At 44.0% G+C, this 12323-nt stretch overlaps 1 protein-coding gene across 3 annotated transcripts in view; it reads right to left on the bottom strand.

Annotated features, from left to right (window-relative positions):
• Positions 1-1922: 1922 nt before the first annotated feature.
• slc24a4b (solute carrier family 24 member 4b) overlaps positions 1923-12323 on the bottom strand; it is a 34376-nt gene continuing 23975 nt past the window's right edge. For all 3 annotated transcript variants that reach the window (XM_027015060.3, XM_027015069.3, XM_081717213.1), the window contains 7 exons: positions 11324-11493; positions 10368-10509; positions 6146-6312; positions 5930-6044; positions 5601-5713; positions 5194-5259; positions 1923-4907 (listed from right to left, as the gene is read on the bottom strand). In XM_027015060.3, the coding sequence (XP_026870861.2) occupies positions 4755-4907; positions 5194-5259; positions 5601-5713; positions 5930-6044; positions 6146-6312; positions 10368-10509; positions 11324-11493 (926 nt within the window). In that variant the 3' untranslated portion in view covers positions 1923-4754. The remainder of the gene's footprint in view (positions 4908-5193; positions 5260-5600; positions 5714-5929; positions 6045-6145; positions 6313-10367; positions 10510-11323; positions 11494-12323) is intronic.

The raw sequence follows: 12323 nt of genomic DNA, 5'->3' as shown, positions 1-12323 counted from the left end.
AGTTCAGCTCATGATCAGTGCCACGGGGGGTGTCTGCTTCCCGTACACGAATCACTCGTACACGAGCTTTTGCTCGACATCTTTCCTGAACCTTCCACATTACTTTAATCTTCGTGCGTTTTGTGTGTTTGTAGGAAAACCCGGTCTTTGTTGGTTTGTCCACGTTGGGTTTTGTTTTCTTTCTCATTTGTAGGTTCATTTTGTATAATTTTCATTTGTAATTATGCTGATGGACACGTTATTGCTTCTTTTGAACCTGAAAAGCGTTTCGCCAGTTTTAATTGCTTCCCAGCAGAAGGTAGTCAGCAGTCGTTGTGGGAGTTGTGAGTGTCGTGTTGCTCTTGTTCAGACTTTCACGACAAGCATCCTGGGGACTCTTATTACAACAGAATAACCTTCCGCAGGTGTTGATTACTTCCCATCTGAAGGGGCAAAAAAGTCACAGCCGTGTGGGTTGGCTGGCAGGATACGGATTTGAAAACACTTGGGCCAAGGACAGGAAATAAATGGTTTTGCTGGGAGGGGCTTACACTGCCTTATCATTTGATCATTACGCCATGAAAACATTTATGCATTTATACCACGACAAAGCATGCCGAAACCTCCACCTGAGGAACCCCAGGTGGACGTCCGTCCGTCTATGTCTAAGTCATGCAGCTTGGTAGAAGCCGTTTTCTATGTCGTTCGTGATATCTACAACAGAACTTGGGAACAAATGACTATATTTTTACAATAGTCTACAGTATGACACTCCTGGAAATGTAGCACTGAAGAAGGAACATTAACCCGGCATCTTAGAGAGGCAGAGTCAGGAGGTTGTCAGTAAGGCTGCAGCCTTAAAGCTGAGCACATATCTAAGTGGTCCAAACACGTGTAGCTCATGTTGGGGGTCACAGGAGGAAAAGTCTCACTGTGGCGAGACACAACAGCTTTAAGGCCTTAAGGAGAGTGGCAAGCAAGGGTTTGTTAGCCCCATAGCCTGAGGTGAAGCTCATTAGAGGAAATCAATTGGCTGAACCCGAGGCGAACTGGACTCGTATCAAGGCTCGTTAATGATGTCTGCCCAAGTGTTTGTGGAGGTTCTATGCAAAACGACTTTTCATGCATATTTTACACTTTTTTTGAGTGCAAAATGATTACTAAATACTTTTAGAATGTAGAATTCCTGAGTCTACATCTATTGTAACGATGACCTTTAGTCAGCAATGGCTGTGGGTGTGCATTACATTACAGAATGCTCCGATTTTAAATGCTTAAACATTTGCAACACGTGACGCGCTAGCCAGCCAGTTCTCTTTCTTACAATGAGATAGCAACACAAGGTTTGCAAAAGGTGTTGGACGAGAAAATTCAGTCTCTGTGAACCAGAGACCAATTCCCATACCTTCGTAAAATGCATCCACCTTTTGGAACGTGACTGCGAACAGCGGCACATAATTTGATCAGTTTCTTAGCTTAGGGTTCCACCTGCTGGTCGAAACTTGCTCTTTGGAAAGTATGATGAGACAGTACAAAACCAGTATATATTCAAATTCTAAAACAGATATAATTTAAAAAAACAAACAAACAAAAAAACAAAAAACAAACATTCCACCAATTTTGCACCTAGAGCAAGGCTCATATTGAAAATGCCAGCATAACTGAGTAAAGTTATCACACGCAATTCAAAAGCAGTGTGATATAAACAGAGTAGTTGATGTACACAGGAAAACCAACGTCTGTGATTGCACTACAAAATAAGCACTCTCAGAAATATTCCCAATTCCCCACTATTCCGACACCCCTCATTTTTAACCTTCTTATGCTGGAAGTGAGACACTTTCTACTCCAAGGAGCTATGCCATGTCCAATTATTGCACTCAGAGCACAGGAGCATTATTGCCAGCATGAACACGTCAAAACAAGCCACAGAAACTACGGAACAGGTATAAATGGTATCATTTAATTTGTGATGGACATCCCATTTCTAAAGTTATGTATGACAATTGTACAGGAGTTATTCTGGATGACTCTTCTCTCCCCCCCCCCCCTTATTGCTTTACAGTAAAATGCATTGGTTGGATATGTGCATTATAGCAAGACATTACATTCATATCAGTTATGCAGATATCAGTAATCTTTTTATAGTACCTAAACATTAAATATATATACACATACATTTATTTTAAATTGTATTCATTATAGACATTAATCCCACATCACATTGAGCTCACAGTGCATAGGGTCACTTTCATTCAGACTAAAATATGCCTCCCTTGTATGTCAGTCATTAAAATGTGTGTGCACAATTATCTTTGCACACGTTCTCAATACAATCAGTAATGATGATGAATATAATATTCTCTGAATTCTAGTTTTCCAAAAGTGATCAAGTATACAGTTTAGATCAGATCAGACCAGACAGCACATAGGATGTTTGTGCGTATTTTGGATGAAAAACAGTAAGAGGAAAGTGGTGATCTTGGTGTTCCTCCAATATGGGGACAGGCCAAAGGTGGTGTGACCACAAGGACAGATCCTGCCCATTAACAGACAAACAAAATAAGATCTGCAATCTTCAGTTTTCAATATCAACCCAAAGCCCCCTCTGTTCATAGGCTAAACAAAAACTAGTCTTTAAAAACTAAGCAAAAGGTTGACATATCTGAGAATTCAGCACAAACATCAGTTAAAGTATAGAAAATAGCACTAGAGAATAGCTTCCTTCCCTCTCACTGAAGTCAACCCCCCCCCCCCCCCCCAAGATAAAACGTATGACATGGAGCTGACCAGTCTGTGTGCGGAGGCCAGAGGAACCAATGGTCTCTGGAAAGAGAGAGCAAGTAAAACATATTACAGGGGTACACAAGGCTTTGGGCAGCCTATCCAGAATGTGGTCACTTCTTCCTAGGACCTGTAGCAGCTTCAGGACTCTTAACCAGTTGCCCACAGAGGTTGAAGCAGTCTTCTTCAGAGGATTGGGAGACGCCAGACACAGACTAGTCTTTCTTAAGATGCCTCGAGCAGAGAGGGGGGGAAAATGCTATTGTGGGGAAGACAGCCCTGTAGTGTCCATCTTCATTCTCACACTCCTGCTCTGCTATGGCCAATTCAAATAGCTCAGGGCTGCTTAAACCATCCGCCAACTAAAGGGTTTTCCCTTTGTGCTTGGTGGAAACATGTTGAGGTTCTCCCTGCTTGTATTAAGGTTGCATATACCACCATCGTGACCCTCTGGCCCAAAAGGTTGGTTTATTTTCCTTTTTCTAAAAGGTGATTCTGCTCCTTGCTCCCACCTCCACCACCCGGGTCCTGCGTGGGCACCCGTTTTTGCATGATGGAGAAGATCTCGACTGCAGTTGTTGCTCATAGCTGCCGGGTTACGATTGGGTGTGGGGCAGGCGACTGGGGAGACAGGTCTCACCTTCACAATGGGAAGTTAAGCACTGTCCCATCATGCATTGCTACTATAGTCAGGGTGTGCTCTCGGTAGCTGTGCTCATGGAGTTATTGTGGGTTGGCAACAAGGACTCACCAGGACTTTCAGAAACACACACACACACACCTCTAAGTGAAGGAAGCACTGGTTCATGCTAAATGTGTGAACTGCTTACTTGTTTTAAAGTGCAAGTATCTACATGTGAATTTGTCAAGAGAACACCATCTGCCACTCAGAGGCATTATAAACCCATTAAATTCCCTGATACAGAATGGCTGTGATAAACTTCCCTCCACTAGCAGATGGAGTGAGGGTCACGCTCACCTTTCCTCCATTTTCTTCATTCAGCAAGCAGAACTGTGCTAGTGTCACATGACTGAAGGAGATGGCCCATTTCTCACTGTTCTACCCATGTCACATTCCATTCCAGGCCCCCAGAACTGAATCATTTCACTTAGAGTTTGACACACAGACCACAGCCTCAAAGTGCATCTTCTACCATCAAACCTCCACTCTTCATAATCTGCTTTTTCCATTATGCAATCATATTTCAAAAGAGTTCAAATTCTTATTTTAAAAAACGCTAACAGTGTTGAGCTGCAAGATAGTAAAAGATGTACATCTTCCATGACTTTAAACAAACAAAAAAAAAAATAATAATAATAATGAGAAAAAAAACTAAACAAATATGCTAAGTAAAAATACAAATGTGCATAAAAGGTGAGACTCCATGGGTTTAGATGAGATGAATTCAACACAGACAGGACAGTCCATATTTGGCAGACAGGTGATCAAGTCTGATGCGCAGGACAATGCCCGTTCTTTTTTGTGGGGGAGGCGTGGGTGCCAAGAGCTGCCAACAAGAAGGTCCTCTGGATCAGAGAGGAGACTGGGAACAGACTGGGACTGTGCCAAGAGTAACTGTAATAGTGATGAAGTTGTGAGGTTAAACAGGTACTAAAACACTGGCTACTTTAAGGACACCACTCCACAGGACTGAGGAGACCGCTGCAACTGAGAAGGTAGTTGAGTCATGTGAATCTATCTGTGGCTCCTTGTAGGTTACTGCAAGACAAGGCCAAGAAGGCATGTCCCGGTTGAAGGAAAAAGTCCACTTTGAGGTAATGACGTTCCAATGTTGCAGTGGAAGAACTGTGGTGTCTCTTAACAGGACAAAGTGTTCAGATGAGGCTGATGAACTGACGAGGCTGGGTTCAGGAGAGATGATGGAGCAGTGTGCAGGTGGAAGGTTAATCTGGAGGGGAAGTGGATGTTCTGGATGTCCACCCGGTGCTACGCGGAGGCAAGGGAGTATACGGAGCAGTGGGAAGAGCTTCTAGTGGTCCTCCGAACACATGGGCAGATTGACAAAGGTGAAGACGTTGTACTCGATCATGATGGAGAAGCAGAGGAAGACGGCATATAGAAGGAGCACGTACAGGCCCAGCTTGAAGTCCAACTTCCAGTTGTTGATGTGGATCCCCAGGATCTGCAATCAGACATCCCACATCAATTATATTAGAGAGTTTATCCACCTCAGATCTTTAGTGAATATATGCAAATGCTTTTATGCTTGGAATTCTATCACTACTACTACCTTCTTCAAGGAAGGATTATGTATATGAACCAGTTTACGATCCATAGAGCAGATCCCCCTCATAAAAAGGTGGCCATGTTCAAAACAGATTTAGTATGGAATCACAAACATTCAGACCACTAGGTGTCAACCAGGTAAGCCTATTGTGTTGCGTTTGATAACGAGGCAGGAGACTCACCGTGACTGCCACAGACCCCAGGAGCAGAGCGACAGAGTACACCAGCCCACGACTGCTTATCATCACCTAAAAGGAGTAGAAGAGACCGCTGCATTAAACGCCTGTCTCCGTTTGATCTGCTCAGCCCTTAACAGAGCAATACAACCAACTATGCTAACGTTGCAACAGTGAAATTAATCAGTCTTTAATTAGCATTATGCAAAGGACATCATAAGTAGCTGCTAGCTTCCATTTGCTAATAGCCCATTTAGCATGCTGCACTGAGCAATTACTTACTGGGGCCAGTCAGACCCTAGGTTTAGGAATGGGGAGGCAGGGGAAATGGGCACAGCCTGCGTGTTTGGTTTTCGTTTATGCAAAGACGGTGTTTAGTGACATATGCCGACATACGGCGCGGACGCTCTTACCACTGAGCCGTAGCTGATGGCCATCGTCTGCAGGGCCCAGGGCACACCCAGCCCCACCAAGATGTCAAACACATTACTACCAATGGTGTTGGACACAGCCATGTCCCCCAGACCTGCAACGAAGATCAGGACAGATCACGGCCACATACCAGCCAACGTCGTGCGTACAACAGACGCCTGTCCGTCAAGGTGACTCCACAGAGGAAATCATCTCTGAACAAGCTATAGCAACTTTTTGTTGTTTGTTTTTGTGAAATCAGTTATTTCAATGCATTATTTAATGTGGATATCAAAACAGAACAAATCAGATTTAAATGGGATAAATGAACCTTGGCGAGCAACAATCAGACTGGCGATACAGTCGGGAACGCTGGTGCCCGCTGCCAGGAACGTGATTCCCATAATGACATCCGGTATGCCAAGTGTGTACCCAATGATGGTCACCTACAACATAATACAGGGCAGGAGATCAAGAGCACAAAGGGGGGGGGGGGCAACCACACAAAGATGAATGAAGGAAGGGAGGAAGGTCATTTGATGCTTACCATCCACACCATAAAGTAGGAGAAGACTGCAATCCAGACAGTGGAGAGGATGAAGGACAGCATGAAGAACTTCTCCCAGCGGGGCTTGCCACAGTTGGGGACAGTGAAGTAGAGCAGCAGCAGCAGCGGCCAAGAGATCAGCCATTTGGTCCTGTTCATGCAGCCCCCTACGGCACGCACACACAAGCCATCCCAATGGCTCTCTGCAGTGCATACAGCGACTGTGAAGCGTGCACTACAGAGATGACCAAGAACTCTGCCAAATAATCCCATTCTCTTGTTAGATGAGGCGTGTCAAACATACACACCACAGGCTGGACCCGGCTCAGTTGTCGTTCTAATCTGGCCCACCAAATAATTCTAAAATGTCTTAAGTTAAAATTTTGTGGATCATAATCGAATGGAAAGATCCTGCATTACAAACAGAATAGAGCTATTTATTATTTGTTATTCCACTGAGGGCAGATCAGTGCAATAGCCAGCCCACAGATGACTTGACAGATGTGATGTGTAATTCTTCATTAGTAAGATAAGAATTTGATTTAAACATGCCCGTTTCCAAAAGAAGAAAAGCGGACAAAGTGTTGAATTTCAAGAAAAAAAAAAAATGGACCAATTCCAACTTCTTACTGCTGAGATAAGTGAAAAGCAAGTGTGTAATTTGTTCACAACCCACAGCAGTGCTGAAAGAATAGAATATTCGGCACCATCAGTAGACTCCCCACGCTGAAAAATAGAATGATTTACGAGGGCAAATGAGAAAGGATAAAATAAATGAATTTCTGGCTGAGTTGGAGAGACAGCAATTGGTTTTTAATTGTAGCCGAGACATGCACAGCTGTTAAAGCTAGCTACCTGATTGCTAATGAAATACCGACGGCATTGAAACTGTACATCGATGGCGAGTTCCAAATGTGTATGCTCATAGCTGCAGAAATTGCATGCCCCAACAAGCGCCAAGCTTTCGCCAATGTCAGCTTGTCGAGTAACAGTTGTAGACAGAATTTCAAATCTTTCTGAAAACATAAATAATCAGCTGAAGGACAAAAAGGTAAGACTGTTGCTATTTCAGTAGTTATTGATAAAAGCATTGATATTACCCATGTTGCTCAACTGGCCATTTTCATTCATGGTGTTGCCAGTTTGACCATCACAGAAGAACTTGTCAAGCTGGTACCAATGAACAATAGAACAGCAGCAAATGACAATTTTTGAAAGCCTTGCTGAATCACCGGATGGTATCAGGATCGACTGGGGACGGAGCCATCAATGTGTCTACTGATGGAGTGCCTTCAAGTGATCTGTAAAAAGGCATTAAAGGAGAGTGTTCCAGATGCTACTGGAGGGCAGGAATTTTGTACTTTTTGCTGTATTTTACACCAAGAGACTTTGTGTTCCAAGACTGAGCATGGATCATGTAATGAGGATTGTAATTAGCACAGTTACATCGGAGCCAGAGAATTAAAAATCATCTTCCAGTTCGACAGCTTGCTCAGTGAAAAAGACACTCACCATGGCTCGCCTTACCATACAGGAGTACGGTGGTTAACCCATAAAGCCGTGCTGAAACCTCTCCAAGACGCGCAGAGAAACCGAACAATTCACAGAGCAAAAAGCCGAAATTCATACAGCACCTTGCATTCATAGTAGACGATACAGATCACCTGAATATTCTCAACAAAATGAAACAAAGTTGAAACAAAATTGTCACACAGTATTAGGAGGATTCGTGCTTTCCGGGCAAAGTTGTGACTGTGGGAGACGCAGCTGTCAAATGGTGAGGCAGCTTAGTTTTCCCATCTGAACAATACGTGCGCCACTCAAAATGCTGACTTCAGTCGGTACAAAAACAAGACTGTGGGAATGCAAGAGTTTTGCCAACTATTTCAGATTTTTTCTGAACTAGAGACCACCATTCATCATCAAGGCTTCAGATGCATCCTGTGGAACTGCATCTGGCGATTAGTGATGTGCACTGTGATTCAGAGATTAGAAACAAATTTGCCCTGTCGAATGTGGATGCGTTCTATTTTTTTTGCATGTATACCCTAAATTTCCAGCAATGGCTGCCAAAATTGAGTATGTGTGGAACTACATATCTTTGTGTGCAAGCTTCCTCTGTAATGAACCTCGTTCCAGGCTCACCCACAAGCACTTAAATTATATAATGAAATTGTCAGTTTCTCAGGACCTGATCTTGATACTAGATGAGGAGGTGCCAAGGTTCAGGAGCAATATAAAATGTGCGATTATCTAGGAGTGCCAGGCTGCCTTAAAATTTAAACTGCATCGAATGGCAGTTTTAGCCTTACCTTCATAATGTTATATCCATGTCTACCACGAAAGATTCAGATAATTACATTGTTGCAGTTAAATTTGTTAGCAGAAATTGTCTCGTCAACATTCTGACAAGCATAATGCATCACCCAGTGTTCTGTTGTTCTTATGTTTGTGTGAAAATGTGACATTTGCAGCACATTCATTCATTGTGCATGATCAATTTGTGCATACAGAACATGCCTTGTAGATAAATAGAGACATAAGAGTTGTTAAGTTATTGATTAATGCTCTTCAAGATTAAATTTTTTTGGGTCTGGCCCACCTGGCATTGAGTAATGTAGCTCTTTAGCCAAATTGAGTTCGACACCCCTGTTAGATGAAAGGAGCTTTTAGTTGATAAACAGTTCTTTCTATGAGAAACTACACAATTTATTACCATTTATAACTATTAAACTACACCGCTGGAGTCACTATTCCTTTTTGTATGCACAGTACTATCCTAAGGAGAATGGGTTTCCATTTCCAGTCTGGTTTTCACAAGATTTCTTCCTTGCCAAGGGAGTATTTCCTTGCCACCATTGCCATGGGCTTGCTCGTTAGTGGTCTGTAAATCTGCATTGAGAGTGTCTTGTTAAAAGTGCTGCATAAAAACAGCACTTTTTGAATACCAATACAGAACTGTTTTTTTGTTGTTTTTTTTTTATATATATAGCAGCTCAAATCCTCATGACCAAATACTTGCATATACACACACACAAGATCTTGAGTTTCTGTAAAAAATGATCACATTTAGTGAGACAAGCTGATTTTTTAAGTTATACATTTTGAATGCCCGTTATAGCAGATTGTATTAACTATGCTACCATCACTATAAAAGGCTCATCTGCACCCAAAATGTTTGGGTTTGTCCCATGTCAGCTTAAAAGCCATTTTCCACTCAAAATCCACCCGGGTTTTCCACCTGGCTCGTTTTTCAAAGCCTCCTGAAGTCAATTTGAGGACTTATTCTCAAATACAGCAGTCATTAGCTGCCAAAGCCTGCAGTGCATGATGTGCGTCAGTCCCGGAAGCTTGACGTTTGCCACGGAACATTTAAACACTCAAGAAGTGAGCCACAGGCACCAGCTTGAGCTTCCTCTGCCAACAGCAGAAGGGAGGAGCTGCTTAGGTAGATTTCTCTTCCTGAAAACTCCAACTCGCGCCAAGACGTTTGGGAAGCGAGGGAGAAATGAAGACCTGCCAAAATGTTCAACCTTGTGCACCGAATGAATTCCACTGGTAGTCAAAATTAAATTCGTTAAAGCCCACTTGCAAATCAAAGTCAGGATGCGGCGAAGGACGTAGCATTTGAAACACACATAGCCTACGCATTAGGTTAAAATTCAAGAAGCAGATTATAAACTTTAGAAAGTTTATAAAGTTAAAACGCGTTTTAAAAACGCAATGTCTGGCTGGGGGAGCTTAACCATAAAGAGTAGCATTCATCTTCTTTCCAAGTCTTGGACAACTACATTTACATTTATGTCATTTAGCTGACTTACAATTATGACTGAGTAAAACTTGAGCAACTGAGGGTTATGGGCCTTGCTCAGGGGCCCCAACAGTGGTAACTTGGCAGCGGTGGGACTTGATCCAGCAACCTTCCGATTACAAGTACCTTAACCACCGAGCTACCCCTGCCCACAGGACAATGTTTCTGAAGTCTTGTGAAACACAGAAGAGAAAACTGGAGAAGTAGGAGTGCACAACTCGCCGCCATGATGGCGGTCAAATCCAACGGGAAAGCGTCACAGCCAGTGTGAAAATGAAATACATCACAGTACGTGGTTCATACACTATTTCCAACATATTGCATTGTCTGTGGGGCTGTGTCTAGTGATAAAGCACATTTATACCGCTCTAATAACTTGGTGCTGTGATGCAATTTATCACCCCCTCTTACGTGGTAGGCTGAAGGGAGAGGTCAGTTCACTGTCCTCTTCTTCGCTGGGCTTATCCTCTGGGACGTTCCCATTCTCAATGTCCGTCTTCCCGTCCACCACTGCGGTCTCTACCCCATTGGCCCCCTGCACCAGCTTCTGCCGCTGCAACAGCCAATAGCAGCATGCAGTCAGCCCTCCATGGAAACACTGCATGTAGTCAAAATGACATCAAGGGGTGGAGCTGCACTGCAGCGCACTTCAGTCCAACAAATCAGGACCATAAACCCAATCAATTACCTGGGGAGCGAGACCCATAGATTAAAATGGCAGGGGTGTGGTCAAGCGTGTTCCCGTTTGGCTGGAGCAAAACCACGCCCACCACACCCATCACTTCATTGGCTGGGACTGGACGTTCTCTGTGCTACACACCCTAGGTTCTCCCAAAGAACACTCCTCGGCTAACTGACATCCCGCCTATTGGCATGTCTGACCCTGGGACCTCTCGGAACACTTTACATATGCAGTTCAGTGATTAACCTCGTCAGCGCGTTCAGATTGCCACCTTCTGAACTGAATTAGCTGCATTTCTTCCGGTGTAAACCTTCACCCTGTTTGGGGAAGCGGCAACGCATCTGCAATTACAAACTAAATCCACTGTCCAGCATCAGCCAGAGGAGGGCAGCCCACCTTCCATCCACCATCTCTGGGAGTTTGGCTGTTTCACTGTCAAACCTTGGCTTGCACATTAGAGGTCTAGACCTAGATCACTGTAAACATTCTTTGTGACAAAGTTAGCTTTAAAAAAAAAAAGAAAAAAAAAAAAAGAAAACAACAACAAAAAAAAAGTTATACATATTGAACTGAACCCTCACTGGGCGCATTACAGCAGGGGAAATAAATCTGCAGTATGTAGTATTTCCAGTAGGGGGCGGTCACAAGCCCTACTGGTCCACACACTCTCCATGAAAAAAGGTACCTCGGTGATGATGAGACGGCTGGCCATGCGAAGGCGGGTCTTGGGCCCAAAGTGGTTGGTGACCATGATACGAAGGCCCGCTTCAGGGAAACGGTAGTTTGGAGGACTGGCATTGATGATTTCGTCCACCATAATCACAGAGCCACGTGTGAAGGTCCTGCCTGGCTTCACTAGAACAAGGGCATGGGCAGTTATGTACATGCATGCATGCGTGCGCACGCATGCTATAATTGCTGTTAAAACATCAAACTCCATGCATCTCTCAGATATGAGTGTATTTACAAAAGTTACCCAAACCTCTGAATGAGTCCCCTGCCCCCCCCCCAAAAAAAACAAAACAACCACACACCACCCACCATCTGAGCCCTACAATTAGCGCACAGCAGGACATGAAACTTTGCAAGCAGAAGCCAAAGTGGATTTAGTGTGGCTAAGCAGACAGCCGAGGTCAGCATGTACAGGCAGAGGCCGGTCAAAGAGAAGAGGTGTAAAAAGCGAGAATTTCACACAGGAGCTCGACTGCTACACTAACAGAACAAAGAGAAAAATTAAGACTCCTGTTAAAACAGGGGGAACTGCAGAGGGGTACTAACACAAGGGAAGGATAACTGACAAGGAGAGCAGAAAGCAGGAGAGGACGGAACAGAAAGGACCCGGGGAGTCGGCACCACTGGGAAACATGATCATAAAGATAAGGGTGAATAATTTCCCCCTCCAAGAAACGCGCACGCAGGCAGACACGCGAGCGCACACACGCAGCCGAATCTTGGCACAAGGCCACAGGAAGCCTTCGCTGTGGATCTAGGGCGTCATCGATAAGCCAAACACATTCAGTTCAGATACTTGCACAGGGACATCGTTTCTTTCTGGAATTAAAAAGTACTCTGGCATTGACCACTGGGTACTGAAATTGCTAGAAAACAAACAGATGTGGGGTCATTAACGCGCAATGCTGACAGCTGTGTAGACAACAGACAGCTAATCCCCCCCCCCCCCCTTT

This window comes from Electrophorus electricus, chromosome 7 (genome assembly GCF_041902795.1).
Source record: "Electrophorus electricus isolate QZ-2024a chromosome 7, ASM4190279v1, whole genome shotgun sequence".
In the NCBI taxonomy this organism is placed as follows: domain Eukaryota; kingdom Metazoa; phylum Chordata; class Actinopteri; order Gymnotiformes; family Gymnotidae; genus Electrophorus; species Electrophorus electricus.
The sequence above is the reverse complement of the archived record's forward strand: the minus strand, read 5'-3'. Positions and strand labels throughout refer to the sequence as shown.